Below are 27194 nucleotides of genomic sequence, written 5' to 3' on the forward strand. Positions count from 1 at the left end.
TACATCAAATGTTGTGATGAACACGTGACTTTCACCAGCAGAAATCCTCCTGTTGCTTTCTCTGCTGGTAACAAAGCGTGTTCGAGGAAAAGTTCTTTGGTTTTTTTGTGGTTTCTGGCTCCGGATCCACTTTGGGGTGACCTGATATTCCCGCCCTGGATCTGATCCGGGTCCTGAGCAGGTCAGAGTAGCATCCATCCATCCGTCCATCCGTGGGCCTGGAACGCTCCCACAGGGACGGACGCTTCATATCACATGTTCAGCATCCTGAGGTTGAAGCTCTTATTGTGTCGTTAACACTTCATGAATGAGATCCTCCGTCCTCACCTGACATGTCCGTCTCAGGAAGCTCCGCCTTCATGTGGCTCTGCAGGACGCTCATCCATCCCAATGACTCCTCAGTCAAAATCCTCAAACAGCTATTGTTTGTGTTTGTATGAAAGTGAAAATGTGGAACCAAAGGTCAGAGGTCATCTAAAGGAACTCGATCCTGCAGGTTCCAGTCTCCTTTGAACATCCAAGTGATCTCAGGACCGAGTCAGATCAACAAGTCCACCACCACAAGTCCACCATCAACAGAGCTGACCGTAAGGTCACTCTTCTCTGTTTTTTGGTTTAGTTCCTTTTTAAACACGTAAATGAACAAAAAACAAAAGAAATCCAGAAATATTTCTTCATAAATTGGCTCAATCTGGGCGTAGGTGGCATGAATTAACCGTGGTTTTTATTATTGTTTGTGTTTTGATGACGGTCTTATTGGCGGTCATTGAGTAGGTCGTCAGCTGGTGGGTCACATGTTTGTGGGCGGAGACATTGATTTGAAGTCACCTGTGGTTTTTCCCTGTGTAAGATGGAAGGGGGGGTGAGCTGGGTTGCCATATATTTTTTGTTGACACACTTTTATGCTTTTTCTTTATTTTTTTTGTTGCTTTTTTTCTCTTTTTGATCCCGACATCATGGGTGGATTTAACAACCTTCTCTTTCACTAATAAAAAGTAAAACATGCAAAGTTGCTTAAGCTTCCTGGTTTTGGGCGCGTCATTCGACACCCGGACCCAGCAGCAGCTTCTCAGGGGCTACACTGGGAGTTGGACCCTCAGCCCCCGCTGGTCCATCTTTTGGACCCCAGAAGGAGGTTATGACTGCAGAGGACGGAGGTGATGGTCTTCTGGTCCAGAGAGGTTCTGTCCAGCAGCACCGCGAGCTGCTGTGAGGCCGGGTGGAGGAGGCTCTCCAGAGAACCCGCAGAAAATTGACGAGCTGTTTGTCCACAGGTTCAGCACCTCCAGACAGACGCTCACCTGGGTTCCGGACTCCTTCTTCTCCAGGTTGGTCCTCCGGACCAGTTCTTGGTCCGTCTGTCTGTGGACCATGAAGGCTTTTCCTAAAGCTTCTGTGTTTTCTCTGTCAGCCTGCTGAGCGGACGCATCTCCACCCTGAAGGATGAGACCGGAGCGGTGGGTTTGCACGTCGCCGCCCCCCGCCGCCCCCTGTGGGCCCCTCCTGAATCCCCTTTGCTTTTGTGCAGATCTTCATCGACAGAGACCCCTCTCTGTTCGCTCCCATCCTCAACTTCCTGCGGACCAAGGAGCTGTACCCGCGCTCCATCAACGTGCACCTGCTGGTGCACGAGGCAGAGTTCTACGGCATCACGCCGCTCGGTGAGCCCGCAGGTCACGTTTGTTTTCTCCCATCGGAGCGCCGCTCTGACGCTGTTTCCTGCCGCAGTGCGGAAGCTGCAGCTGTGCGACGAGCTGGACCGCTCCTCCTGCGGAAACGTGCTGTTCAACGGCTACCTGCCCCCCCCAGGTACTCCACCCATCCTCACCTGGGTGTGGCATAAGACACGCCCACTCAGAAAGATTCAGAAGGTCAAAGTTCAGCTTGAAAAGGTTTGAAGTGCCGTCCACTTCCTGTGTTCTGTCAGGTTAAGGTGGATCCTTCAAAGGACTGAGAGCAGAACCGTTTAGTCACATGGTGCTTTTAAGGTGGTCTGATGGAGATCCACAGCAGTTCTGTTCTCATTTAAACTACCAGGAAAATGACTTTTCACTGAAGGTTTCTGCCCCAAAACTTGACAATATTCACGTAATTGTGGAATCTGTTGTCACAAACTTTATTTAAAAATATTTTCTTCAATAATTGTCCTTAAAACCTAAAGTAAACAACGATGACAAGATAATGTACACATAAATATTAATACAAGTTTTCATTAGAGTCTCAGATTCATCACTTCATTTGGAAACTGGGTTCTTTGATCTTCTGGCGTTCTTCCTCTCTTTAGAAGAACCTCCTCGTGTTTCTCTGGAACAGTAAACGTTCCTCAGCAGAGTTTTCTGTTCAACTCTCAGTGTCGCCAGCCAAGCGTCGGAACCGCCACAGCGTGGCGGGGCCGCAGTTCATGATGGGCCGGGCCGTGGCGGCGGAGAGGGCGCCGGTGAGGCGCAGCAACACCATGCCGCCCAACCTGGGGGGGGCTGGGATCCTGAGGAGCTGCGAGGAGCGCGCACCCACAGGTAGCACGGCGGCGGCGGCGCCACGGTGCCGGGAGCCGAGCCCTTCTCACGCTCCGTGTCTGTGCAGGGGGGTCGGCGGACGCCGGCATGGTGCGGATCATCTGCGGACACTATAACTGGATCGCCGTGGCCTACGCCCAGTTCGTGGTCTGCTACAGGTAAAGCCCACCGGAGGGCGCTGCTCCACCCGGGGAGAACCGTCAGCAGACTTCAACATGTTCTTCATCTGAAGAACCAAACTGGACTGAAGGGACTTAGTATTGTTGATGTCAGGATGTCTCTGTGGTTCTGTTCTTGGAACCTTGTCGAGTCTGTTTCTAGAGGTTCTAGACGTTCATGTCTTCTCCAGGATGAAGGAGTCGACGGGCTGGCAGCAGGTCTTCACCTCGCCTCGCCTCGACTGGATGATTGACAGAGTGGCGCTCAACGCCAGAGTGATGGGCGGCTCCCTGGGAGACAACGACAAAATGGTGGCGGTCGCCTCGGTGACGGAGATCATCCTGTGGGCCATCTGCCCCGACGGCAACGGAAACGAAATCGGTACGAGTCTGACACCGCCGTCACGCCATCGGAAAACGTCTGCGCAGAGGAAACCCGCATGGGTTCTTAGTTCTTCAGAACCAAACCGGGTTTGGTTTGTTCAGATGTTCTCCTGGTGGAACCACAGCCGCTCTGACTCCCACAGACATGTGGAAGGGGGTGTTTGCTCGGTCCCTGACCCCCCCATCCAAAGGTGTTCTCACTGCAGTAGAGAAAAGCCCAGAGCATGATGCTGCCGCCGCCGTGTTTCTGGCTGGGTTCTGCTGTCCTTTCACCAAACCGTCCCGAAGCGTCTTCAGACGTTCACGGAGAAACAAACGAGTATTTCTAGACCAAAAGGAGGCCTTTGAAACTTCCTCCAGTCAAACGGAGCCGATCTGTGTCTCTACTGAGGATGATGATGAAGATGTTCTTGTCCCGCAGGCGTCTTCAGCCTGAACGTGCCGGCAGAGGCGCTCTTCTTCGTTGGGAACCAGCTGATCGCCACCAGCCACACCGGGAAGATTGGGGTTTGGAACGCCGTCACCAAACACTGGCAGGTGGGTGGAGTCATGCTCAGCGGGGGGCGTGGCTTAGAGAGCTATGACATTTCTGAGCCGAACCCGACGGCACCACCAGGTTCCTCTCACACACACCGGGTGGGTCTGAGGCTGGTCCAGCCCAGATCATCAAACCCTTCTGTCTACCGGTCCAGTACCATCTGGTCCATCTGTCAGTTCTTATGAAGCAGTCCTGGACTCTGGTCTCTCTGCAGAACCAGGATGTGGTTCCCATCAGCAGCTACGACACCGCCGGCTCCTTCCTCATCCTCGGCTGCAACAACGGCTCCATCTATTACATCGGTGAGAGAACCTGGGCGGGTTCCTTTGGGCGCCGCCCACCTGCAGCACATGTTCCTGTCCCGTTCTGCCGCTCGTGTTCTGTGTGCGTTCCGGTCTCGTTGAAGCTCCTTCAGTGAAGGTGGTTCTGTTTGCAGATGTTCAGAAGTTTCCTCTGAGGATGAAGGACAACGACCTGCTGGTGACGGAGCTGTACCGAGACCCCACCGAAGACGCCATCACGGCGCTCAGCGTTTACCTCACGCCCAAAACCAGTAAGGACCGGCAGAACCTGCACTTTAACCGCACCGGCACCAAACGCCGCTGGCCTCGGTCCTGGTTAAAGGGTCCAACCGGTGTGTTCAGGCGACAGCGGGAACTGGATCGAGATCGCGTACGGAACCAGTTCTGGGACGGTCCGGGTCATCGTTCAGCATCCAGAGACGGTCGGGTCCGGACCCCAGCTCTTCCAGACCTTCTCTGTCCACCGCAGCCCCGTGACCAAGATCATGCTGTCTGAGAAGCACCTGATCTCAGGTGGGCGGGGCTTCTGCAGCCTCTGCTGCTTTCAGGCCTCTGATCAGGAAGAAGTTTGAGTTTTTTCTGGAGAGGCGGCTCTTTCACAGTTTTCTGATTTGCTGCTGTTCTCGTCGCTTCACCTTTGGCTCCGCCTCCTCAGTTTGTGCAGATAACAACCACGTGCGGACGTGGACGGTGACCCGCTTCAGAGGGATGATCTCCACGCAGCCTGGGTCCACGCCGCTCACCTCCTTTAAGATCCTCAGCCTGGACGACGTGGACGGACACGGCGGCTGCAGCACCGGCACCGAGATCGGTAAGGCCCCCGCCGCCGGGGGCAAGGCCCCTCGGGGGAGGGGTCAGAGAGCTCAGGGGTGTCTGTGCTTCCAGGTCCTTACGGAGAGAGAGACGACCAGCAGGTCTTCATTCAGAGAGTCGTCCCGGACACGGATAAGCTCTACGTCAGGCTGTCGTCCAACGGGAAGAGGTGAGCGGCGGTGGGCGGGGCTTATGCTGCGTTGGGCGCTGAGATTCACAGAGCGTTCCTGTGCGTTAGGGTGTGCGAGGTGCGCTCGGTGGACGGGACGCCCATCACAGCCTTCGTGGTCCACGAGTGCGAGGGCTCCAGCCGCATCGGCTCGCGGCCGCGCCGGTACCTGTTCAGCGGCCACGGCAACGGCAGCATCCAGATGTGGGACCTGACCACCGCCATGGAGATCGCCGGGAAGGTGGACATCAGAGGTGAGCAGGTGGTCACAGAGTGGCGGCCGCCGCCGCTCTGTGACCACCTGACGTCTCATTGGCTGTCTGGCAGCGCTGGGCGGGCCCACAGAGGAGGAGCTGCTGGAGCTGCTGGACCAGTGCGACCTGGCTCTGACCCGAACTCCCGACAGCACCCCGAGAGCCTCCACCTGCAGGTACCGACACCTGTCTGTCTTTTTAGCTCCTCCTTCCTTTATCTTCATCATCATCATCATCGTCACTTCCTGTTCCTGCAGCCTCCACTCTCAGCTCAGCGAAAGCTTTCGGATGGAGCGCCTCCACGCCGCAGGAGGACGAGGAGCAAACGGAGCTTCGGGTTCCTCTGCGTCGCTGTGCAGCAGCCTCCCCCGGCAGGCCCCGCCCCCGCTGCCCCTGAGCAAACCCGCACGAGACCTCGGCCCCTCGCCCGTGCCTCAAAGCTTCGCTGTCCCCGCCCACTCCTCCAGCCCCCGCCCCACCAGGCCGGAGCGGGACGTGGCGGCCGTGCGCCGGGGCAGCTTCGTGGAGCGCTGCCAGGAGCTGGCCAAAGGTTCAGAGGCGGCCAGTTCGGTGTTCGGGCCCCCGGTTGGGGGGGAGGGCTTCAGGCGGAGCTTGGCGGTGTGCGGCGAGTTGGACGCCAGGTTCTCCTTCAGGAGCCCCACCAGCTTCTCCGTCTCCCCCGGGACCCGCCTCTCCTCTGGAACGCCGTCCCCTCTGTCTTCGTCTTCATTACAGCGCAGAGCCACGCCCACCTCCCCGACAAGCCCCGCCCCCGCGGCGGCGGCTCACTCCCTGACCGCTTCCTCCCCTCGCCAGGCAGCGGGCTCACCTGTGGACGCACCCGCCTCACCTGAGAGCCCGGGCAGTCTGGACGGGCCCCCCACCTCACCCAAACCCCCCATGAACGAGACCAGCTTCTGAGGGCTTAACCCATGTTGTCATGGTTACCGCAGACCCTTCGGTCCGCTCCGCTCTGGTCCCAGAACCCAGAGGTCCAACGATGTCAGATTTCTGAACCAGAACCGCCGTTTCTGTTCTACGAGATCCAAACACGACGGGAGCCGAACGGGCGACCGAACCAAGACGAAGGTGACCCATTTCAACCGTCAGAAACCGTTACAGGGAAAAGGTTCTGGTTCTGCTGCTGCAGAAGCCCCGCCCCCTCTGAGCTCACATCTCAGAGTTGAAGGTGCAGATGGCGCCGGCGCCCGGAGGGAAGGTGGGCCGGCTCCGTTTAGAAGGATCCGAGAAGGCAGCTTTGGAGAAGACTTCGGTTCAAATCCGGGACACCGATTGAAAACTGATCTGAGACCAGATCTCAAAGATCCACTTTGATCTGTTGAAATCCTGCAGACCAGCTGTTTGATCACCTGAGGAGACTTCAGCACCGATTCACGGTGAAAACAAAAACACGGGTCCAAGAACAGAACCCTGCGGCACACCAAGACCGAGTCCAGGTTTGCTTTTCATCTGTTATTTGGAAGGAGGTTAAACCAGATGATGGGAATGAACGCTTTGGTTCTGATCAGGAGCCAGAACCGGAACCACTCCAGCCTCCAAACCCACATTTGGTCTGCAGGAGACGATGCAAAGCTGCAGCAGAAGAAGGTTCCTGCTCTTCACCCTGAAGCCTTTTCTACCGACATTTGGATCAGAACCGTATTTTTGTAGTTTTTGATGTGAAGAAGCCGGTTTTCTGTCTGTGGGAGGAAGAAGCTTCTACCTGGATGTGGAGCACTTCCTGTCCGAGGACAGGAGGAACGGCGCCCGCCATCCATCAAGGTGTCGAAGCAAACGTGACACCAAGAAGCACAAATACAGACGTTCAGCTGTAGAACCCAACAGAACCAGAAACCTGCAGGTTCTGGCTCCTAAGCAGAACCCTGGTTCTATCAGAAGCTCTGATACAAAGGAGGACTGTATGTGGACGCCGCCTGGGTTCTGTAGGTTCTGGTCCTTTTCATTAAAGATCTTTGACACCAGAATCCGTCGTTTTCCTGAAGCTTCAGCCGCTTCATCTGAGAAAATCAGAACCGATTTTCAAAAAGAAAATGTCTAAAAGCAAAATCTCTGATTCTCTGCTGCCTTGGATGATTTTTCATCAAACACTGTGGAACCAAAGTGCCGACATTTTAAGAAATAAGAAAAATAATACGTTCATCACGACCCGAATCACTGTTTTATGTAAATGTGTCTTTTAGGGATTTATTTTGAAACTTTTCAACATGTTTTTATGCAGAAATGATCCGTTAAAACCCAGAAACGTCACAAAAAACAATCTGATGAAGAGGAAATATAATAAATGTTCAAACTAAAAAATGACATCTTAATAAGAAAGATATCTGAAATGTTTAGCACATTTTTCATTTTTTTAACAAAACCAGTAAAAGAAAAAAAGTCATTTTTGTCAAAGAGCGTTTCTAAACTAAAATATTGTTTTCTTGTTGGACTTTTTCTGGTTTTCAGTAAAAATATTGTGAAAAAACAAACACAAATACGAAAAGAAGGTTTTATTTTCTGAAAAATAAAGAACAATAAATACATAAACACAAATAAATTTGTTATTTATAAAAAACTGAAATAAGTCCGCACAAAGGTCAACAAAATAAAAGTCTTAGTTGTATGTTGTGTAGTTGTGTTGAGATTTGGCTGAAGAGCTTCCAGAATATTTGTCTGGAAAAGTATGGAAGCTCATTTGTGTCAAAACTATGAAAAGTTATTCAGGTTCAAACTAGTTCTGGAAGGAAGTTCGCTTCAAATCCTGTTAAAACGTCTTTATTTAGGAAATAAATGTCTACAAAAAGTTCCTGCTCATCGATTCTTTGTTTTCATCCTGTTGAAGTTGATCTATGAAAAAAGGAAGGAAGGATGCAAATTATGAACATCAGCTATGTGACAATTACTTTGAAAATCCAGAAAAACAGTCTTTGTGTCAAAGTTTGGATCAGAAACCTGAAATGAATCTCTGGAAACGCATGAATGGAAATACTATGGAAGCCCTTTGGAGACAAAACCAGCCTAACCTACAGAAGCTGCTTCGGGTCCAAATGTTTTTACAAACGCGTTGTGTAGAAAAATAAAAGTCTGTTTTTCAGCGGCCGGGCTCAGGCCTTGGCGTCCAGCATCTCCAGCAGCAGCTTGTGGAGGGGGACGCGGCGCTGGCGGTGCAGCCGCAGGAGGGCGTGCACGGCGCGGTCGGCGGTCTGCCGCAGCAGCGGCAGGCTCATGAGCAGCCGGCCCGCTCGCCGCTGCTCCCTCCTGGACGCCTCGTGTTCCTGCAGCGCCTCGTGGAGCCCGTCCTGGAAGCGGTGCACGGCGTCCGGACAGTCCAGGGGGTCGGCGTCTGGGACGACAGCGGAGGCGGGGTCAGAGTTCGAGCTCAGGAAAACGTGTCACAGCTGTGAGATCCTCACGCCAGCGCGCCAGTATTGATCTGAGGCTCAGACGCTGACGCTTCACACAGACCCCCCTTCTGCCCAACAATTAAAAGATGACCCACCCCCCCTCTGGGCAGCTGATCAATACTCGTACGGTTCCTCGGCTGCAGCCGCCAGCCTTTGATCAATACCAAACCAGGGCCTCTGCTTTCCAAATGACAGGATTCCCACTGACAGTGAACACACCGTCACTTCTCTGACAGTGGGAGGCTTCAGCGCCTGTGATGTGTGACAGTGAACACCGTCACCTGAATGCACCACAGGTCCGACTCAACGAATCATCTCTGGCAGAACCCGCAAGGTTCTGAACGGCCAACATAAAAGCCCGGCTGTACGTTCGGTTATTTCTGGGAGTCGAATCTCATTTTTCTTCTGACACCAGCTTCTAGTGGTCGTTTCAGGAACTGCAATCTTTGGCACGCTCCGCCTAGATTTGAATCCACTGACAAAAAGAAGAGGCTCGTTTTCACCCCATAACGAACGGGACGGTAACCGCAGACGCTCAAATGTCCCATTCTTGTTGCAGATTTTAAACACGCCATGAAAACTTCCTGCGACACGAAAAAAACAAACAGACAAACCGTTCTGCGATGCCGCCACGTTCCACGTTTTCCGTAATTAATTCTGCTACTGTTTTTTCAAAAATGAGAATAAAAACTAAGAACGAGTGACACTCTGATGTCCCATAATATTATGGACAGCGGAGTAACCATAGAATCTCAGATGTCCCACAGTTTATAGGTACAGTGAAGTAACCACAGACACCGTTTAATGGACTGACTGGGTTGGCAGACAGATTTGCTGACTCAGCATTCGTACCGGAGTTGGCGAGGGCCACGGCCTTCAGCGCCGCCGCCTCCTCAGCGCTCAGCTTCATCGACTCGTATCTCGCCGTCAGGTGACGCAGCGCCTCGTACAGGTCGGCCAATCCCGCCGCTCGACACTCCGCCTCGTCCAACTGCAAGTTCGATGCAAAGACAAGCTCCTCCCTTGAGGCGCCCTGCGAGCGCCAGGCCACGCCTACAAGCAGAGCCTCCATCCAACCACTCTGCAGCAGCGACATCTGATCGACCAATGAGAGGCCGGAGAATCCTAGAGAGACGGAATATGGAAGGTCACTGCAGCCCTAATTCCTGAACACGAATAGTTCGTCTCTTACCGGGGATCTGCTTGGCCCAGCCAATCAGAAGCAGCAGCTCCCGGTTCAGAAGGTCACACAGGGTCAGCAGCGTCCGCAGGCTGCTGTCATTGGTGGAGTCATCCTGATTGGCAGCCAGGGGGACGGGCTCTGTGAGCAGCAGGTGAGAAACCACCTTGTTTCCTGCGAGACGACAGAGAGCGGCGAGAATGAGCAGCCTGAGAGGCGGGACGGGGTCAGAGGTCACGAGGACTCACTGCTGCTGCCGAGGCTGGCATGGCTGTACCCGCCTCTGCCGCACAGGCCCGCCTCCACCCGCCTCTTGTACTTCTGCCGGCCCCCTCGGACCCGATCCAGGCGCACACCTGCAGCACAGACAGTCACGGTTTGCAGCGGAAGGACGCGGCGCCGCGGCGCTGCGTGTGGCGGTCGCTACGCACCCTCCCGCATCATCCCCGCCTGCAGGCACTTCTGGAAGCGGCAGGCCTGGCAGGCTTTCCTCCTCCGCTTGGTGATCTCGCAGTCGTTCATCACCGGGCAGCTGTACTCAATGTTGCCTAGGTGACGAGGAAACGTATTGACAAGCTGCGAGCAAACAAAGGCGTCTCCTGACGGCTTCACACGCCAATCAATGCGGCGAGCGCCGCCGTATTGATCAACAGGATCGCACGACTGATCTTGAATCTGTGTCACCTCTGATTGATGACATCATCAAGGTCAGAAGGAGAGTATGTTTTTAGTCTGAAGGGACTTTGTCACCTTGTATGGTCCTCTTGAAGAACGCCTTGCAGGCCTCGCAGGACGCCACCCCGTAGTGATACCCGGAGGCGAAGTCTCCGCACACCAAACACAGCCTCTTTGGCCCCACGGGACCCATCGGGGTCAGGTAGTCCCCCCTGAGGATGGAGTCCACCTGCACACAGATGGGGGGGCGGGGGTTGGATTGAAAACCGAACCCAACAAGATTCAGTTCAGCAGGTGACCACCAGGGGGCGTCCTACCAACAACTCATTTGGTTTAGCGTTACAATCGAAACAACGTAGAATTTGGTCTAAAACGTTTTTCACTTTAAGGCGAGGTTTTATACTAAAACGCCACTCGAATGGGGGCGTGGCTCCAATATCGACAGCCGACTGAGCATGCTCCAACGCCAAGTTTGTCTGGAAGGGCCAGAGTTGGATGATGTAATTTCCTGCCAAGTCGGTGACCACTGAGGAGAGAACTGACCAGCAGGTCACATGACCTCTTCTCCGTTCAGATGCGGTCAGCTGCCGTCGATCAAGAACGTCTTTTGGTTCACGGTTCACCGTCTCAGAGCATCGCTTTTTTTTTACGCTGAGTTCAGTCGTAGAGTTGGTGCAGAGTGCTGCCCCCTGCTGGTAGGCAGTACTTTAAAAACGTTAGCGGGAATCGAACCCCCACCTTTGCTGAGAAAGATTCTGTCTGCAGCAGCAAAAGTCTCCCCGAAGCCTCCGACGCGGGGATGCTGCCCCCTACGCCTTCCCGGCTGGAACTGCACCCTGTCAGGGAGTCGGGCTCTGCACCCCCGCAGAGAAGGCCGTAGGAGGAGGAGGAGGAAGAGGGCGGGCTGGACAGGAGGAAGACGGGGTTTGAGGGGCTAAAGGAAGACGAGGTGTCGAGGGGGAAGGAGGGACTGCGGGGGGAGGAGTGGAGGAGGAAGGAGGGAGACTGAGGTTCATCGCTGGGGGAGATGGAGGAGGAGGAGGAGGAGGAGGAGGAAGGGGAGTCCTGAAGGCTGCGGAAAGAAAAACAAAAATAGATTTTTGCTCCAATTATTCCTGATCTGCACTTTAGTGAAAAGTATTTTTATTAAAGTTTTTTCTGCAAACAACAAACAAAATGTTTCGATCAAGAAAACTTGAATTTGATTAAAATCTGTTTCTGAAGTTATTCCTCTGAAGCATCATTTCATTCCATTTAATTAATTGAACACATGTGAATAATATGTTAATGGGTTAATCTAATTGTCCCTAGGTGTGAGTGTGAGATTGAATGGGTGAGTGATTGTGGCCCTGAGACAGACGTCCCCTGCCTTCGCCCATAAGGAGCTGGGATAGGCTCCAGCAGCCCCGTGACCCCAAAAGGTACAAAACGGCAGAAGATGAATGAAATATGAATAATATGTCATTTCTCTGGCATGTTGACGCTCATCTGTGACGTCCCACCGCTCTTCCTCTTCAACAGCCGGACAGTCCCGTCAGCCGTTTCACCCCTCGGAGTCGGACGTCTGTTCTCCGCACTTGCCCCCTCCCCTGGGGGAGCGGCGAGCTGCTCCAACAGCCGCGCTCTGGAGGCATTTGGTGGTTCAACCCCCCAGTCCCACCCCTGAATGCCGAGGGTCCAGTCTTTGATGCGACCGGGCCTTGAATCTGAACCCATGACCTTCCAGTCTCAGGGCGGACGCTCTACCACAAGGCCGCTGAGATGCTGTTGTTTCCCTCGAGAGCTAAAGTGAAGCAAAAGGGGCAGATTTGTAACTCCTAGGGGTAAAAGGAACTCACCGCTGCGGACTGTGGTACGACACGTCTGCTGCCAGACAGAAGTCCTTCAGCTCCATCCCGACGCCGGCTGCAGGTCTCCAACAGGAAAACAGGGAGAACCAGCAACTGCGATGCTTTCAGGTGCAGCTTGTAAAAAAGGGTACTTCCAGCTGCAGTGGAGGAGTTCAGAAAAACCTGGCAGAGACGTTTCAGGTGCAGACATGAAGCTGTGAGGCTTCTGCACTCATTTATCTGTTTGTGCAGTTATCTCACAGAGGAGGATAAGGGGGCGGGGCCTGCAGGTTTTGCCAATCAGCACTCAGCATCACAAGGGGATTGACTCCTCTGATCATCTCTATTGATTTGGACAGTGACAGATGTAGGCCACGGCTGCGTGTGGCTCCGCCCCCTCAGGTCCACCTGAAACTTTTCCTGCTGGACGTCACTGGAAAAGAATCAGGAGGACTTTGTCATTTTAAACAACAGAAGAGGAAAAACGACGCTGCAGTGCAGACGCAAACACACATTTGAATGTTTCCAGTTAACAAGAAGCCTCGATGCACACTGGGTTTTCGCTGAGACTTCTGGGAGATTTCCGGGAAGCTGGATTTTGGGGCGGTACACTAAGTGTCGGTGTTACGCCATCACGGCTTTGAACGTGAAATGTCTTCATGAAAACAACAATAAAAGTATTTCATTCCTTCTGCTAAAGCTGAAAAAAACATGAAAAAATGTTTGAATGAAAGCTACAAATGAACAATTAGCAAAATTCAGCACGGCTGCTAATGATAATAGACATGATTGTTTCTAACATTATGTGCAATTCTTTCTCAGAAACATGTCATGACGTTGTGATCTGTTTTACCCACACGACTTTTTAATCTCAACAGGACCTAAATAGATAAATACTCTGCAGGAGCACTTGAAGGATTTTATTAAATAGTCAAATCAAAGGAAAACTGAGCAAATCCTGTCAGGACAGAGTCTGAATGCTGAAGCAAACAGTATGAACACGGAACAATGCTAAAGCTACATGCTAACAAAGACAAACAATATGAGGAAATGCTGAAGTAAATGCTAATTTAAGATGATGATTTTCAAAATAAAAGGGGAAACCTAAAATGATCCTTGAATAAAACTTGGATTGAAATTGTTGTAAAAACAAAAAAGGCATGCAGAGACACTGTGGATTAGATTTGTCTATGTAGACGTGGAGAAGACGTTCTCCACTGTTTTATTCCTCAATGAAAGTGTGATTTTTATGTATCCCATGACAACTGGGATGGTTGAACACATGAGGACTGGACTGACCTCCACTCACTGAGATCTGGATCTGCTGAGATGTTCCAAAAATCCTCAAACACCGGATTTAGTTTTCCCGACTCCCCAAAGTGTTTCTCTGGAGCAACTATGGTCACATTCATGATGGTTCCACTTCCATCATCCTCACAGCCGTCACCAGCTCTTCCTTTTTCAGGATCATTAAGCCCAGGAATGTCTCACTGTTGCATCTGTGTTTCCCAGCTTTATTTTGTATTCCTTGTTTTATTTTGGTGGTTTTCCTGTCTGGTTTTCATTGAAAAAGGTTCAACGTTGGTTGAAAAAGTGGGTTTTACTCAGTGTGACCCTTTGCTAGCTTACATTTGAGACTCCCGTCCATGAAAATCGAGACTGAACGGAGCGTGTCTGCTGACCCCGAGGTCACAGCTGGGATTGGATTCCTGAATCAGCACTTTAACAGTGAGGCCTGAAGCCACGGCATCCTAATCGTACGCTCAGACGAGGCGGGCAGCTCAGGCCAGTCTCACCTACATCTGCTGTTTCATAAGAGCATAACTAGGCCTGTCTGTCTGACAGATGCCCCCACCTGAGGACCGTCTCTCCACACACATCCAGATCCTGTCAGATCACAGCTTCCATTCTTCTTGGAGTCTATTCTGTCTCTTTCAACCAGCAGTAACTCCATGAGGAACATCATCGCCCAAATAACGGATGTTTTCAAAACTGTTGGGTTTTGTAGATCAGTGGTTAAAGTTTTGTGTTCAGGATTCTGCCGCTCCGCCCACTCCACCATGATGGACGCAGAACTAGAAACCCCGGTTGGCTCCACTTGTGAATGTGGGTCACAGTTTGGGTGCAGTTCTACACTGGTCTCATCTGGGAGGATGGTCAGGTTTCCCTGAAGTAGCTAGGCTTCAGTCCATGATGCATATGATGCAAATGATGCATATAATGCACATAAAGCATGTGGTGCATGTGATGCAAATGATGCATGTGATGCATATAATGCATATAATGCATGTGATGCATATAATGCATGTGATGCATATAATGCATATGATGCATGTGACGCATATAATGCATATGATGCATGTGATGCATATGATGCATGTGGTGCATGTGATGCATGTGATGCATATAATGCATGTGTTGCATGTGATGCATATAATGCATATGATGCATGTGATGCATATAATGCATATGATGCATGTGATGCATGTAATGCATATGATGCATGTGATCCATATGATGCATGTGGTGCATGTGATGCATATAATGCATGTGATGCATATAATGCATATGATGCATGTGATGCATATGATGCATGTGATGCATATAATGCATGTGATGCATATAATGCATATGATGCATGTGACGCATATAATGCATATGATGCATATAATGCATGTGACGCATATAATGCATATGATGCATATAATGCATGTGATGCATATAATGCATGTGTTGCATGAACTGTCCTTCCATTTTTGAGAGCGCTGGTTAAACCACTTCAGTTTACTTTAGATATAATGCAAAAAGTTTTAGTCCTCATTTTCTCATAGAAATTAGTTTTTGTTTTTTACCAACCTTTAATAAACATGAATTGTTGCCCCAAACAATGGATATTTCATGATCAAATCAAAACTCCATTAAGTGCAAATGTTTTTTTTTAAGGCCTATTTACTTATGTGTTGTGAAATCCTCTTAGGGAATATTTCTGTTTTTCTGCCCGTTCTGCTTTGCAGGACCCACACGTCCATCCTGTGGTCCCTGTTCTGGCTTCTCTCTCTTCTTCCCATCAGTTGTGAATCATCTCAGAAATGTTCAGGGGGAAGCAGTTCTGGTTTTGTCTTTGCAGAGGAGTTTGCATGCTGGGTTGATGGGATGAAGCTCGTTTTTAAAGTAACTTTTGCTCTGGGTGTTTTCATCTTCTCCTAAAGCTCACGTCGTTTCCTCCCTTTAGCTCTTTTCTTTCATGGAAAGTCTCTCTGCATGAAGAAAAAAGCCTTTCAGGCTGTAAAGTCATGACATGAGCAGATGGAGATCCTAAAGCGGCCTGTGAAAGCCTTAAACACCGCCGGTCAGCAGAGGGAAAACGGTGGATGCTCATGAAAATAATACTATCAGAAAGGAGACGATTAGTGGAAGAAGCTTCAGCAAACAGTCTGTTATAAAGCTGCCCACAGTTTGAACTTCCTCTAGCAAACGCTCACTGTTTTCTCATGAAATGAGACTTGGAGGTGGTGGAGCGTTTCCCGCTCTCAGCAGCCTCATGCGTCTTCTTTGTTTCCTCCAAACGTTCAGCCAACAGCGGCACAAACGTCGGTGCTGAAAGCCGATCCTGGAGGCGTTCTTCTCCTGACCCACTCACCGTCTTCAGTCATATCTGGGTCAGGGCTGCTCTGACTCAACCATTACCTCATTATAACCCCCCCCCCCCCCCCCCCCGCACCTTAATGGACATCTTAAAGGATGTTTATTGGACGACTGTGTCCACTAAACCACCAAGACATCTACAGTCCTCCAGAGTTCTCCAGGGTCAGGCACGGAGAGCCCAACCGAATCAGGAGAACTTTGTTCGTCTTTGTGACAGAACTTTATAGAAAAATCCCAAACGTGTTCTCCTGCAGCGGGTCACAGTCGTTTCTCTCAGCTCTGTTTCGCCCGCTGGCTTAGAACCGATCGCCTTCCCTGCATGGAAACGACGCTGGCTGTTCTGTGAAAGTGAAAGCTGATATTCCGCTGGCTCACGGGTTCCGTCTGGTTCTGGGTGAAGCTTTATAATCCTCTTAGAGCCGCCTGAGTGTCTGTGTGTCGATGGATTGGCCTAAAATGCAAAGCCGCTTAGCAGGCTGGATGTGCAGAAACAGAGCAGGCATTAAGGTTATGGAGCCAGCTGCACACGAGCATCCCGCTGGGGACAACATTCACGGCTAGCAGGTTAGCGGCATGCTAACGGAGATTTCAGGCAGTTGTTAACTAATCGGTTTGACAAAAAGCACTGCTGTAGGTCAAGTCTTTTTTTTTCCTTTTTAATGTGACTAAATCCAAAAAAGACACAAACACAAGTAATTAGGGTTAATTAAAAATCAAGTTTCTATCAAAGTTTTGAAGAATTTGATGCTGGGGATGAGGAATCTGACTCTCCTGTGGAGTTCCTCAGAGTCTGATTCTTGGACCCCTGCTGTTCAGTTCTGACTCTATTGATGTTTTTATTCCATAGTTATGCAGATGACACACCTTTCTGGAAGTGTGTCTACAAAACATTGGATGTTCAAATAGAGCTTTATTCTGTCATTCCACATGGATTTTTGTTTTTACACAGGGGTTATATTTACATTGAGACGTTGTTAGGTAAATAAAATGCTGTCTGTTTATGTTTGTTTGATTGTTTTGCTTTAAACAATGAACTTTATTCAGAATAAATGTTTTTCGTACAGCGAGGCAAAGAAGTATTGTTCAAGTTCTCCCACTGAAAAAGATGAGACAGGCCTGCAATTCTAATGATAGGTAAACCTCAACTATGAGAGACAGAATGGATCCAGAAAATCACATTGTCTGATTTTTCATTTTATTTGTAACAAAAGTTCAACTCAATACTTTGTTGGCAATGAGAGCAGTCAAACTTTTGGTCCATTCCTCCATGCAGATCTCCTCTACAGCAGTGATGTTTTGTGGCTGTTGCTGGGCAACACGAACTTTCTACTCCCTCCAGAGATTTTGGTAAATGGTGTATACTTATATAGCGCCTTTCTTCCTACAAAGACAAAGCGCTTTACAGTCACAGACCCATTCACCCAGTCACACACACATTCTCTCACACATTCACACACTGGTGGCGGCTCCGCTGCCAAACACAGGCGCCAGCCAACCACCAGAGGCAAGGTGGGGTTTAGTTTCTTGCCCAAGGACACTTCGACTCATGTGCGTGCAAGGCGGGAATCGAACCTGCAATCTTAGGATCATGGGTCGACCGCCCTACCGCTGCACCACGGCCGCCCCACACCCATTTTCTATGGGGTTGAGATCTGAAGACTGGCTGGGCCACTCCAGGATCTTGAAAAGCTTCTTATGAAGCCACTCCTTCGTTACACAGGTAACGTCTTTGGGATGGTTGTTGTGCTGAAAAACCCAGCCATGTTTCTTCTTCAGTGCTGATGGAAGGAGGTTTTCACTCCAAATCTGACCATTCATGGCTCCATTCATTCTTTCCTTTACACGGATCAGTCGTCCTGGTCCCTTTGCTGAAAAACAGCCCAAAGCATGATGCTTCCACCCCCATGCTTTACAGTAGGTCTGGTGTTCTTTGGATGCAGCTCAGCATTCTTTCTCCTCCAAACAGTAGAGTTCTTACCAAAAAGTTCTATTGTGGTTTCATCTGACCATAGGACATTCTTCCAATCCTCTTCTGGATCATCCAAATGCTCTCTAGCAGACTGTAGACGGGCCTGCACATGTACTGGCTTTAGCAGGGGGACACGTCTGGCCCTGCAGGGTTTGAGTCCCTGGTGGTGTAGTGTGTTACTGATGTTACCTTTGTCACTTTGGTCCCAGCTCTCTGCAGGTCATTCACTAGGTCCCCCGTGGGATTCTGGGATTTTTGCTCACTGTTCTTGTGATTATTGTGACCCCACGGGGTGAGATCTTGGGGGGAGCCCCAGATGAAGGGAGACTCTCAGTGGTCTTGTTTGTCTTCCATTTCCTAATAATTGATTTCTTCACACCAAGCTGCTCACCTGTAGCAGATTCAGTCTCCCAGTCTGGTGCAGGTTTGGTTTCTGGTGTCCTCAGACAGCTCTTTGGTCTCCATAGTGGAGTTTGGAGTGTGACTGTTTGAGGTTGTGGACAGGTGTCTTTATACAGATAACCAGTTCAAACAGGTAACCTATTAGTACAGGTAACCAGTGGAGGACAGAGGATCCTCTACAGAAGAAGTTACAGGTCTGTGAGAGACAGAAATCCTGCTTGTTTGTAGATGAAAACATATTTATTTTCCACCATAATTTACTAATAAATTCTTTAAAAATCAGACAATGTGATTTTCTGGATGTTTTTTCTCATTCTGTTACTCGTAGTTGAGGTTTACCTATGATTTATGAAGAATCTTTTTCTGTGGAAGAACTTGAACAATTGGTGACTGACAATACTTTTTGCCCCCCTGTGAACATAAATCCTATGTAGAAGTATATCCACTGACGATACATTTAAATAAACTTTCTTTAGATCATTTTTCCATCAGAAACGGAAACAACAAACTTCTGTAAAAGGGTACAAATATTTTTTATTATTTGAAAAAAACGTGAAAAAACTGAATATTATTCAAAGTGACAAAATTACAAACACAATTAAGGAGTTTACGGAATCTCATTTGAAGAATAGAAAAATAGAAACAGCTTCTTTTGCACAAAACAAGGAGCTTTTAGGTTTCAGAATGAAGAGAAAAACATAAATATAGAAACTGGACTAAAGACAAAACAGTCTTTGTTTGACTGCAGATCTAAACATTCTGACGATTCAAGAAACCATGAAAAAATCCAAATGAACGTTTGTCTGATTACATTTTTAGTTTGGATTTGAGGAAAATACAAAGTTAGAGTTCAAATCCATGTGAGGCAAATATCAAGCTGTTATTTAGCGATTGGTTATAGTCTGTAAACAGCAGACGCCTTAAAAAAGGAAACAAACTGTGGAACCAACAAGAACAACTAATGGAAACCTGCTAAAGAGGCCAAACTTTATTTAGCCACACTTACAAACTTATATTTTGTATTTACAACTCCAACAGGAACATTTTTACTGCAGTAGAAATGTAAAAATGAAGTCAGTCATCAAAGGATTAGCTAGGATTTCTAAATTCTTCCGTTTAAATGTACAAACATGTCTGTTTTCCATCTCAAGAGCTCGCTAAACAAAACCTGTTCAACCTTGAAATCCTGAACTTCCTGGAATTTTTGTCTTTGATTTTTCAGTGACTACAGTTGTGTTTTTTAACAAGAAGAGATTTTTTAACATCTTTTATTCTGGTCGGCTTAATTGTTTTCCAGTTAAGAAATGAACGTCTACCTGTACTGTTTATATATTTCAGTATGTAAGGAGGATAATAAAAACAGAGGATTTCTTAGCTTCACTGTTGAGAAAAGACGTCGTCTGTGAGTCTGAATTCCTTCACGACTCCAGAACCCTAAAGGATCTAGAGCAAGACTAACAAGTTTTCTAGATTTTAACTCCGACACGCTCATGATGTCAACCGTTTTCCAAAATACAAACTTTTTAAATCTGAACTTTTTACAAAGACTTTTTATGAATCCACTGTGTTCTGAGGATGAAACGATCAATTTAAACAACAAATCTTCGAACACAATGCATTGTGGTCTATATTTGCTGATCTAGTGAGCATCGATACACACTAACAGGGTGTGAGCAATACTTTGATTGACAGCAGATACATCACATTTCTGCCACGGCTCCAGCGCTCATCATCATCTATCAAAGGAGGCCGTGGAGCGGCGAGCTCCTCCCATGTGGGAGGGGCTAAGAGGGAAGCCATTTTGGGAAATGGTGGTTTTCCAGAGGAGCTGTGGATCCAACAATTCCACATGAGTTGTGTGGCGCTGTGGGACCTCTGGTGGCGCCCGCCGTGCAGCGCCCAAGGCCGCCAGTTCCTACCAAGACGGGCATCGCCATCCGCTTGGTGGTCACGTGACTCATTCAACTTGAAAAGTGTTTCCATTGCAGTTTAGTGAATTTGTTGGCGAATTTCTAATCGTAAATCCACTTTGTTCTCACAGTCAGTGGAAACGCAGCTACAGAGAACGACGTAGTGAAAGAATTCGGACAAAGTTAATATTTGTTTCTTCTAATTTTTGATAAATACATCTGCAGCTGTTAGCCGAGCAGCTAGTGAAGGAAAACCTAAAACTACGTAGTACAAAAATGTAAATCAATAAAATGTACAATTTAGTGTGAATGACTGTATTTCTTTCCAAACAACAATAATACTTGATTGTGTGTTTAATTAACAAATGCTAACCTCCAGAAAATGACCTTCTATCTGAAAACACGCAAAAAAGAAAAAAACTTTAACTGTTGTAAAAATACTTTTTTGATGACTTGGTGCTAAATAAAACTAGCATTTTTCACAGATAAAGTGTAGCTTTGCTTTGGTCAGCAGTCATTTTAATTTTCATTAAAGCAGCAAAATCCAATTTTAGTTGTTGTTTTTTTCTTTTTTGCTCTGTTGTGTCGTTTTTATCCTCAGAATTTGCTCTTTAGGTGTTTTTGTGTCTTAATGAGGTGGAGGTGATACAAGCATACAGGTGAAGGTATCCACGCGACACACCTGAGCAACATCTTTAAATGTTGAAGTGTTATCTTCAGTGCTGTCCGTCAAAACCCAGCCTTTCATTTTAGGAAAGTTTGGTTCCTGAACCAGGATTATGTGATCCACCAGAACCTTCAGAACCCGGTTTATATTCAGTGGAAAACTACGTTTGAGGGTTGCAGTAACTCTTAAATGTTGCCGTTTTGTTAAACCTCATGGGTTCTGCACAGGCTTCTGAACCAACGGCTGGTTCTGTTGGATCTCAGTGCAGTTTTTGACAGCAGCGACCATCGCAGTGAACATGGTTGAACTGGAAGGTTGAAGAAATTGTGCTGTATTTGCGTGACGGCTGTTGTAGGTTGTGTGTGTTAATGTGTTTGTGTTTCGGACTCACTGTTTGTCCGTATGGATCTCACAGAAATCCCAGCACTTATTAAACTTTTAAAAGACAGACTGTGTTGCTTCAGTCGTAAACCCCCCAGTTTTGTTCTGAGACCCCCCCCAGCCTGGAACTGTGACCTGATGTGACCTTTGGATGCATTTACTGGGTTTGTTCACTTCAAAAAGCAGATGAATGAACAGGCGAGGTTAACAAACTCAGTTTAGTGCAATCAAAAACACTACTTCAGTCCGGGACTCTTTGACCTTTGACCCGGTTTATCAGCTGTCGACGCGCCGGTCCAGTGGACCTCCGTCCGTCTACGCAGCCACGCAGTGGTTCCGCCTGCGGGACACGACGTACCCCCTCCTGCAGACGCAGCGGAACGAGCCTTCGGTGTTGACGCAGCGAGCGTTCACGCACGGGAACTCCAGGCCAACGCCGTCCTCGCACTCGTTGACGTCTGCGAAGGATCGGGACAGAGGCGTGAGAGGCGGGGAAACGGTTTCAGCGTCCAGCTGGAGAACGCTCAAATGCTGCCGACTGCCAGAAAACTAAAACCACCATGAAGTGAAGCAACCAGAGAGCCACGACCTTCCTGCTCCAACGTGAAAGACGACGATGATGATGATGTCATGAATGACAAAAACCTTCCAAGTACGGCCTCATGTACAGAAAAGATCAAAATGCACATTTGTGGTTCTTCTTGAAAAATCTTCCAGCTGGGATTTAGAATTACTGCTAGGAATTTTTGAATATCGAACCTGACCCAATCCAGGTTTGTTCCTGGTGTGATCCAGGTTTGGATTCAGTCAGATCAGGATTGGACTTGATTTGATCCAGGTTTAGTCCTGGTGTGTTCCAGGTTGGGTCCTGGTCTAATCCGGACTTGAAGTTGGTCCGATCCAGGTTTTTTCGTTTTCTAATTCAGATTTGGTCTGATATAAGTTAGAACCAGGTTTGATCTGTTTTTGGTTTGGTCTAATCCAAGTTTATTCCTGGTTTAAACCAGGTTTCTTCCATGTCTGATTCAGATTTTTAATCTGGTCTGATCCTTGTTCAATCCAGGTATGATTCAAATTTGGACCTGGTCTGATCTAGGTGTAGACCTGGTCTGATCTAGGTGTAGACCTGGTCTGATCTAGGTGTAGACCTGGTCTGATCTAGGTGTAGACCTGGTCTGATCTAGGTGTAGACCTGGTCTGATCTAGGTGTAGACCTGGTCTGATCTAGGTGTAGACCTGGTCTGATCTAGGTGTAGACCTGGTCTGATCCATGTTCCGAACTGGGCAGGACCAGGATTGGCCCTGGTCTGACCTACAGCTGGGTTCACAGCTACACTCTGACTGAGACTCTGTCCTCTTGCAGATGAACACACTGGGTAACACTTTATCATGACTATCCATTAGAGCTAGTTAACAAATCATTAATAAACTCTTAGTTATTGAGTTATAAATGACTTGCTAAATAACTGTTAACAGTTAGTTAAGGATTTATAAAGTGTTACCACACACTGAAGTGCGGTTCACTTTTTCTGCTTTTGTGTATCCTGTGTGTGAAAGTGAAACCAAATCAGATGGACTGGACAGTCATTTCCAGCCCAGTGAGCATCAACCAGCCTTTCTCTGTACCTATGCAGGTCATGGAGGTCATGTCCAGCTCGTATCCGTGGTAGCAGTCACAGGTGTAACCTTCAGCGACACGGATGCACCTGCCGTTCTCACAGCCATGAAGTATCCCACAATCCTCTGCTGCACTCAGTCCAGCGTACAACTCGTAACGCCCTAAAGAATAAAAACACAGATCAGAGGAAGAACGGGGAATTCATCTTTTCAGTTTTATCTACTCTGATTCTTTAGACATTTCTTTCTAATGTTTTTTATTAAATATAAATGAGGTTTTAGAAACTTGGATTAGTGGAAACAGAAACATAAAGAGGTGTGACCTCTACTCTCTGCAGTGATATCAAGGGTGTCTACCAGGGATCTATCCTTGGACTCTTTCCATTTTTAAAGCACTTTTGGAAAACAATAAACAAATAACCACTGTGAACCTTGAAAACTCTACGTTTTTAAGACTTAGAACTTCAGGAAACTCAGATAGAAGATCCTCTGGAGTTCTGATGACTCAGCAGAGATCGGGTTCTTTCCCTTTTTCTTCAGTCACAACAATTCTTCATTTTTTTAACATGTTCCATGTTCCCCACGCTCCATCAAAGCTACTTACTCTCGTACAGCCTCCTTGGTGCTCCTCGTCCCCCTGCTCCTCCTCCTCCTCGATTCCTGTCAGTGAAAGGAGGAAACGGTGGGCTGGGCCTCCACGTCATCTCGTCCTCCTCCTCCTGATCATCGTAGGGAGATCCAGGCAGCGGCGCCAGGCTTAGAGGAGGTCCGTCAGGCCGGGATGGAGGGAAAGGACGGGCCCCAAATCCTATCTCGGACCGGGGGTCTGGGGGGAGTCGGAATGAAGGGGTTTGGGGGGCGGAGCTGTCAGGGGAGCTGTAGTCTCCTTCAGAGTAGTAAGAACTGCAGAAAGGCACAAGCAGTGAGTGTCGGCACAGTTTCATTTCACAAAACGAAAAACTCTGGGTCTGCGTCCTCACCTGTAATCCGACGGACGATAAGCATCTTCTGGCAGGCTGGAGGTGCCGGGGGTCCTCCCCCCAAAACCCGACCTGACGCCCCCTGCTGGTGAGTAATCGTCGTAGTCAGGCCGACTGAAGTCTCTGCTGGGGACCAGCGTCCGAGTGTACAGGTCTGAACCATAAGGAGGAGCTGAAGAGACAAGAACTCCATGAGGAGAACGGACATTTCAGCTTCGGAAAAGGTTCACAGGAAGTGGAGGAGATGGTCAGACCTCCTCGTCCTGATTCAAGAAGCAGTCGTGTTTCAGGGCCAGGGGGTTCAGGATAGCTGTCCGGGAAGGGAGGAGCAAAGGAACTGCACAGAGCGGCGTATTCCTCTATGGAGAGCACAGGAAGCCCACATGTTTATGGACCTTCTTACATACCAATGTGTCGTACTAAAAACAACACGTATGACCTTTCCCATTTATAACAGACTGTTTAATTTACGGTCCTGAAGAAGTCCCCCTGCTGTTCCTGTTCTTCTACATTTATAATGAGGTTCCAGGCCTCAGTTCAGTTCAGTAGAGTTTGTTCTGAAAGTCTCCGGATCCATCCTGTCGGCGTTTACCTGAGTCTGAGGACGGGCAGAGGGCGCAGCCCATCCCCCAGCCCTCGCCGTACATGCAGCAGCAGTCGGTGAAGGTGACTTGGCCCCCCAGCAGAGGGCTCTGGCAGAGCAGGTCTGCGCTCACATGCTGCCAGCACACAGACAGGTTCTCATCTGGAACCAAACCAAGACAAGGATCAGGATTTGTCATCAACCGGAACTGCTTCCAGTGTGATGTTTCTATGCAGATAATGCACTTTTATGATTTCATCTCTAAAAAAGCGTCTCTGCGTAAAGCCACAATGTAAGCCGAACTGCAACTCCAGATGAAAATATGCAACAGACTTTCAACTGAATTTTCACGACAGACTCAAGGTAGATGGTCAATCAATGCATGCCGGATTGTTACAGACAGGAAGAGGCTGTACCGGACCAAGGGAACCATTGCAATCTAACACTGATTGGTTTGGATTGGCTTTGGTCCAGATCTGCTTTAGTCCTGCTTGGAGCTCTGCGTTTCTGTCCTTGGCCTTAGACCCCGCCTCTGGCTCGTCTGGCGCCCCCAGCCTTCCCCCAACTCCATCTGGATGAAGCTCATCTGCTGGACTATTCAAACATGTAGTTGTAGAGTTAGATAAGCTCATTCATCTATAAAAGTTCTGGTAATCACCTGTCCGTCCTGGGGGAGGATCCCTCCTTCGTGTGGACATCCCTGAGGTTTCCCCTTTTTTTCCTAGAATCTGTTTTTTTTAGGAGTTTTTCCTTACAGAGGAGGAGGGTCTAAGGGCAGGGATGCCAGTTTAGTTTAGTTTAGCCACTAGTTTAGTTTAGTTTAGCCATTAGTTTAGTTTAGCCATTACCTATTGAATTATGTGACCTATTTCCTGTTCTTATACAATTACCAGCATGAAGCCCATTGAGACGACTATTGTTGTCATATTTGGCTGTATAAATAAAATGGAAAGGAATTGAATTGAAGGTTGCAGGTTTGATTCTGTGTGTGCAGGTGAATGCCAGCAGGTAGTTTGTGACTGCTTGCACAGATTGCTGATGGTGGATGAAGGACACCTGTGTGGGAGGGCGTGGTCACATACAGAGCAGGGAGGCTGTCATTCTCTTATAGAGGACCAGTGCGCGGCCGGCGGGAAAAGAAGAGGAGGACTGTTGGAGCCGGTGCGTGTGGTTCCTGACACTTGGGCACAGCCTGCAGCAGGAGGACTGTTGGAGCCTGTATCGTTTGAGTTTGGCCTGCTGCTGGAGCCAGAGACGCGAGGTCCGTGACATTTGGGTGCAACCTGCAAGGTGCAGGCAGGAGGAAGGCTTGGAGCCGGAGGTGCGCAATTCAGGACGCGGAGGCGGCAGAACACTGGCCACAGGTCTTCATCGGGGCGCGGACCAGTAAATCGCTCGCGTGGAGGAGGAGGGAGGCAGCACACCCTCAGGAAGATCTCACACTGCCATTTGGAGACACAGAGGGGTGAACGGGCTTCACCCCTCCTAAAGTTAAGTGTGCCAGCTACACACTGAGCTTCTATGAGCAGCCTGTAGCTCAGTCACCAGTGGATTTTAATTGGGTTTTATATGGATTGACTTTTAACTCCTTTGCATGACTGTTTTTGTGTTTTTAAAACTATTTGTGGATTTGCCTTGTTTTTATTGCATGTGAACTGGTGGCTTGGAGTGCAGGCCTGCTCGTGTGAAGGACTTGGGTGTGGGACGAACATCAAGGCGGACACTTGGACAATGGCGTGATATGGACAATTACTACCGCTGTTCTCCTGATGTGTTGGCTTTACATGTGTTTTATGTCATTTTTGTTTTTAGTTTTTTTACCATTTCTGGTTTTAGACTGGTTTTATTAAAACTTTTTAACTATCAAGGCTTTGGCTGTCTCTGGAGCAACTAGCAAACTCCCCAGCAGATCCCTAAAATTTTTGATTGCTTTGGGGCTTCACCCCCACCCCTCTGACAGATTTTTGGCGTTGTCGGCAGGATTCTGCTGGGTTGAGGCACTGGTCGCTCCAGCATGCAGCAGGCCCAGGTAGGTGCAGCTGGCCCTTCAGCAATGATGATGCCATTTTTCATGGGTTGTCCATGGGTGCAAAAGTTTAGTGGGGAAAATGCTCAATTCAAGTTTGGGGAGTGGAAACACCAAGCTTAATCTATGCTAAGTTTTCAGCCTCTTACAGACTCTCAGAAAGCTGACATTCTTTTAAATTTACTTGAAGGTGAAGCAAAGAGAGAAATATTAACTCTGGAGAGATCACTTAGAGACACTCCTAAGAAAATTCTTGATGTTTTGCATGTTCTGTATGGTGATAACACTCACGTTTCTGTGCTCAGGACTCGTTTTTTTAATTGTAGACAACAGCCACCAGAGTCACTCAAGTCTTTTTCCCTGCGGTTGAGAGAACTCTTTCTTGTGTTGAAACAGAGAAACGAGGCAGGACTTGAGGATGGTGATGCCATCCTACAAGACCAGTTTGTCATGGGATTAAGAGAAGGTTCCCTTCGCCAGGAGCTACGACGCCTTGTGAAGAAGACTCCTACATTGTCCTTTGATGAAGTAAAGATGGAAGCACTCTCATTGGAAGAGGAACAAGCAGAACAATGGTCGCCGTCTTCCTGTATGGCAATAGGAAAGCAGGTGCCCCACGCACAAACCACAACAGACTGGAAAACAGAACTGAAAAATGAACTGCTTAAAGAGGTGAAAGACCAAGTGGCTGAAATGTCTAAAAATATTTTGTCTGAGTTACAGGAAAACTGAACGGTTCCAAACACACGTATGAAGCCAGAGTCTAATTGGAGAACAGATAATAGAGCCAGA

At 48.6% G+C, this 27194-nt stretch overlaps 3 protein-coding genes across 7 annotated transcripts in view; 1 reads left to right on the forward strand and 2 right to left on the reverse strand.

Annotated features, from left to right (window-relative positions):
• shkbp1 (SH3KBP1 binding protein 1) overlaps positions 1 to 7119 on the forward strand; it is a 7889-nt gene extending 770 nt beyond the window's left edge. For 2 of the 4 annotated variants that reach the window (XM_078930216.1, XM_023961672.2), the window contains exons 2-17: positions 1275 to 1328; positions 1412 to 1457; positions 1529 to 1661; positions 1729 to 1809; positions 2352 to 2516; positions 2584 to 2674; positions 2866 to 3056; positions 3480 to 3595; positions 3811 to 3898; positions 4033 to 4149; positions 4241 to 4411; positions 4554 to 4709; positions 4784 to 4880; positions 4950 to 5134; positions 5208 to 5310; positions 5392 to 7119. In XM_078930216.1, the coding sequence (XP_078786342.1) occupies positions 1275 to 1328; positions 1412 to 1457; positions 1529 to 1661; positions 1729 to 1809; positions 2352 to 2516; positions 2584 to 2674; positions 2866 to 3056; positions 3480 to 3595; positions 3811 to 3898; positions 4033 to 4149; positions 4241 to 4411; positions 4554 to 4709; positions 4784 to 4880; positions 4950 to 5134; positions 5208 to 5310; positions 5392 to 6055 (2458 nt within the window). In that variant the 3' untranslated portion in view covers positions 6056 to 7119. Of the gene's footprint in view, positions 1 to 1274; positions 1329 to 1411; positions 1458 to 1528; positions 1662 to 1728; positions 1810 to 2284; positions 2517 to 2583; positions 2675 to 2865; positions 3057 to 3479; positions 3596 to 3810; positions 3899 to 4032; positions 4150 to 4240; positions 4412 to 4553; positions 4710 to 4783; positions 4881 to 4949; positions 5135 to 5207; positions 5311 to 5391 lie in introns of all 4 variants that reach the window. The other 2 variants (XM_078930218.1, XM_078930217.1) reach the window with 1 other exon arrangement.
• A 510-nt stretch (positions 7120 to 7629) lies between these two features.
• Positions 7630 to 12452, reverse strand: esrrd (estrogen-related receptor delta). The gene is made up of 8 exons (XM_023961673.2): positions 12232 to 12452; positions 11132 to 11465; positions 10469 to 10622; positions 10150 to 10266; positions 9967 to 10074; positions 9731 to 9892; positions 9391 to 9663; positions 7630 to 8477 (listed from the first exon to the last, which is right to left on the reverse strand). The coding sequence occupies exons 1-8, from the start codon at positions 12285 to 12287 to the stop codon at positions 8239 to 8241; spliced, it is 1443 nt and encodes a 480-aa protein (XP_023817441.1). The 5' UTR covers positions 12288 to 12452; the 3' UTR covers positions 7630 to 8238.
• A 6295-nt stretch (positions 12453 to 18747) lies between these two features.
• The window catches only part of ltbp4 (latent transforming growth factor beta binding protein 4), a 50821-nt gene continuing 42374 nt past the window's right edge, over positions 18748 to 27194 (reverse strand). For both annotated transcript variants that reach the window (XM_023961384.2, XM_078929798.1), the window contains 6 exons: positions 24386 to 24538; positions 24048 to 24152; positions 23794 to 23965; positions 23418 to 23716; positions 22823 to 22975; positions 18748 to 21654 (listed from right to left, as the gene is read on the reverse strand). In XM_023961384.2, coding sequence (XP_023817152.1) covers positions 21512 to 21654; positions 22823 to 22975; positions 23418 to 23716; positions 23794 to 23965; positions 24048 to 24152; positions 24386 to 24538 — 1025 coding nt within the window. In that variant the 3' untranslated portion in view covers positions 18748 to 21511. The remainder of the gene's footprint in view (positions 21655 to 22822; positions 22976 to 23417; positions 23717 to 23793; positions 23966 to 24047; positions 24153 to 24385; positions 24539 to 27194) is intronic.

Source organism: Oryzias latipes, chromosome 13 (genome assembly GCF_053564925.1).
Source record: "Oryzias latipes strain Hd-rR chromosome 13, Olatipes_Hd-rR_3.1".
Lineage (NCBI taxonomy): Eukaryota > Metazoa > Chordata > Actinopteri > Beloniformes > Adrianichthyidae > Oryzias > Oryzias latipes.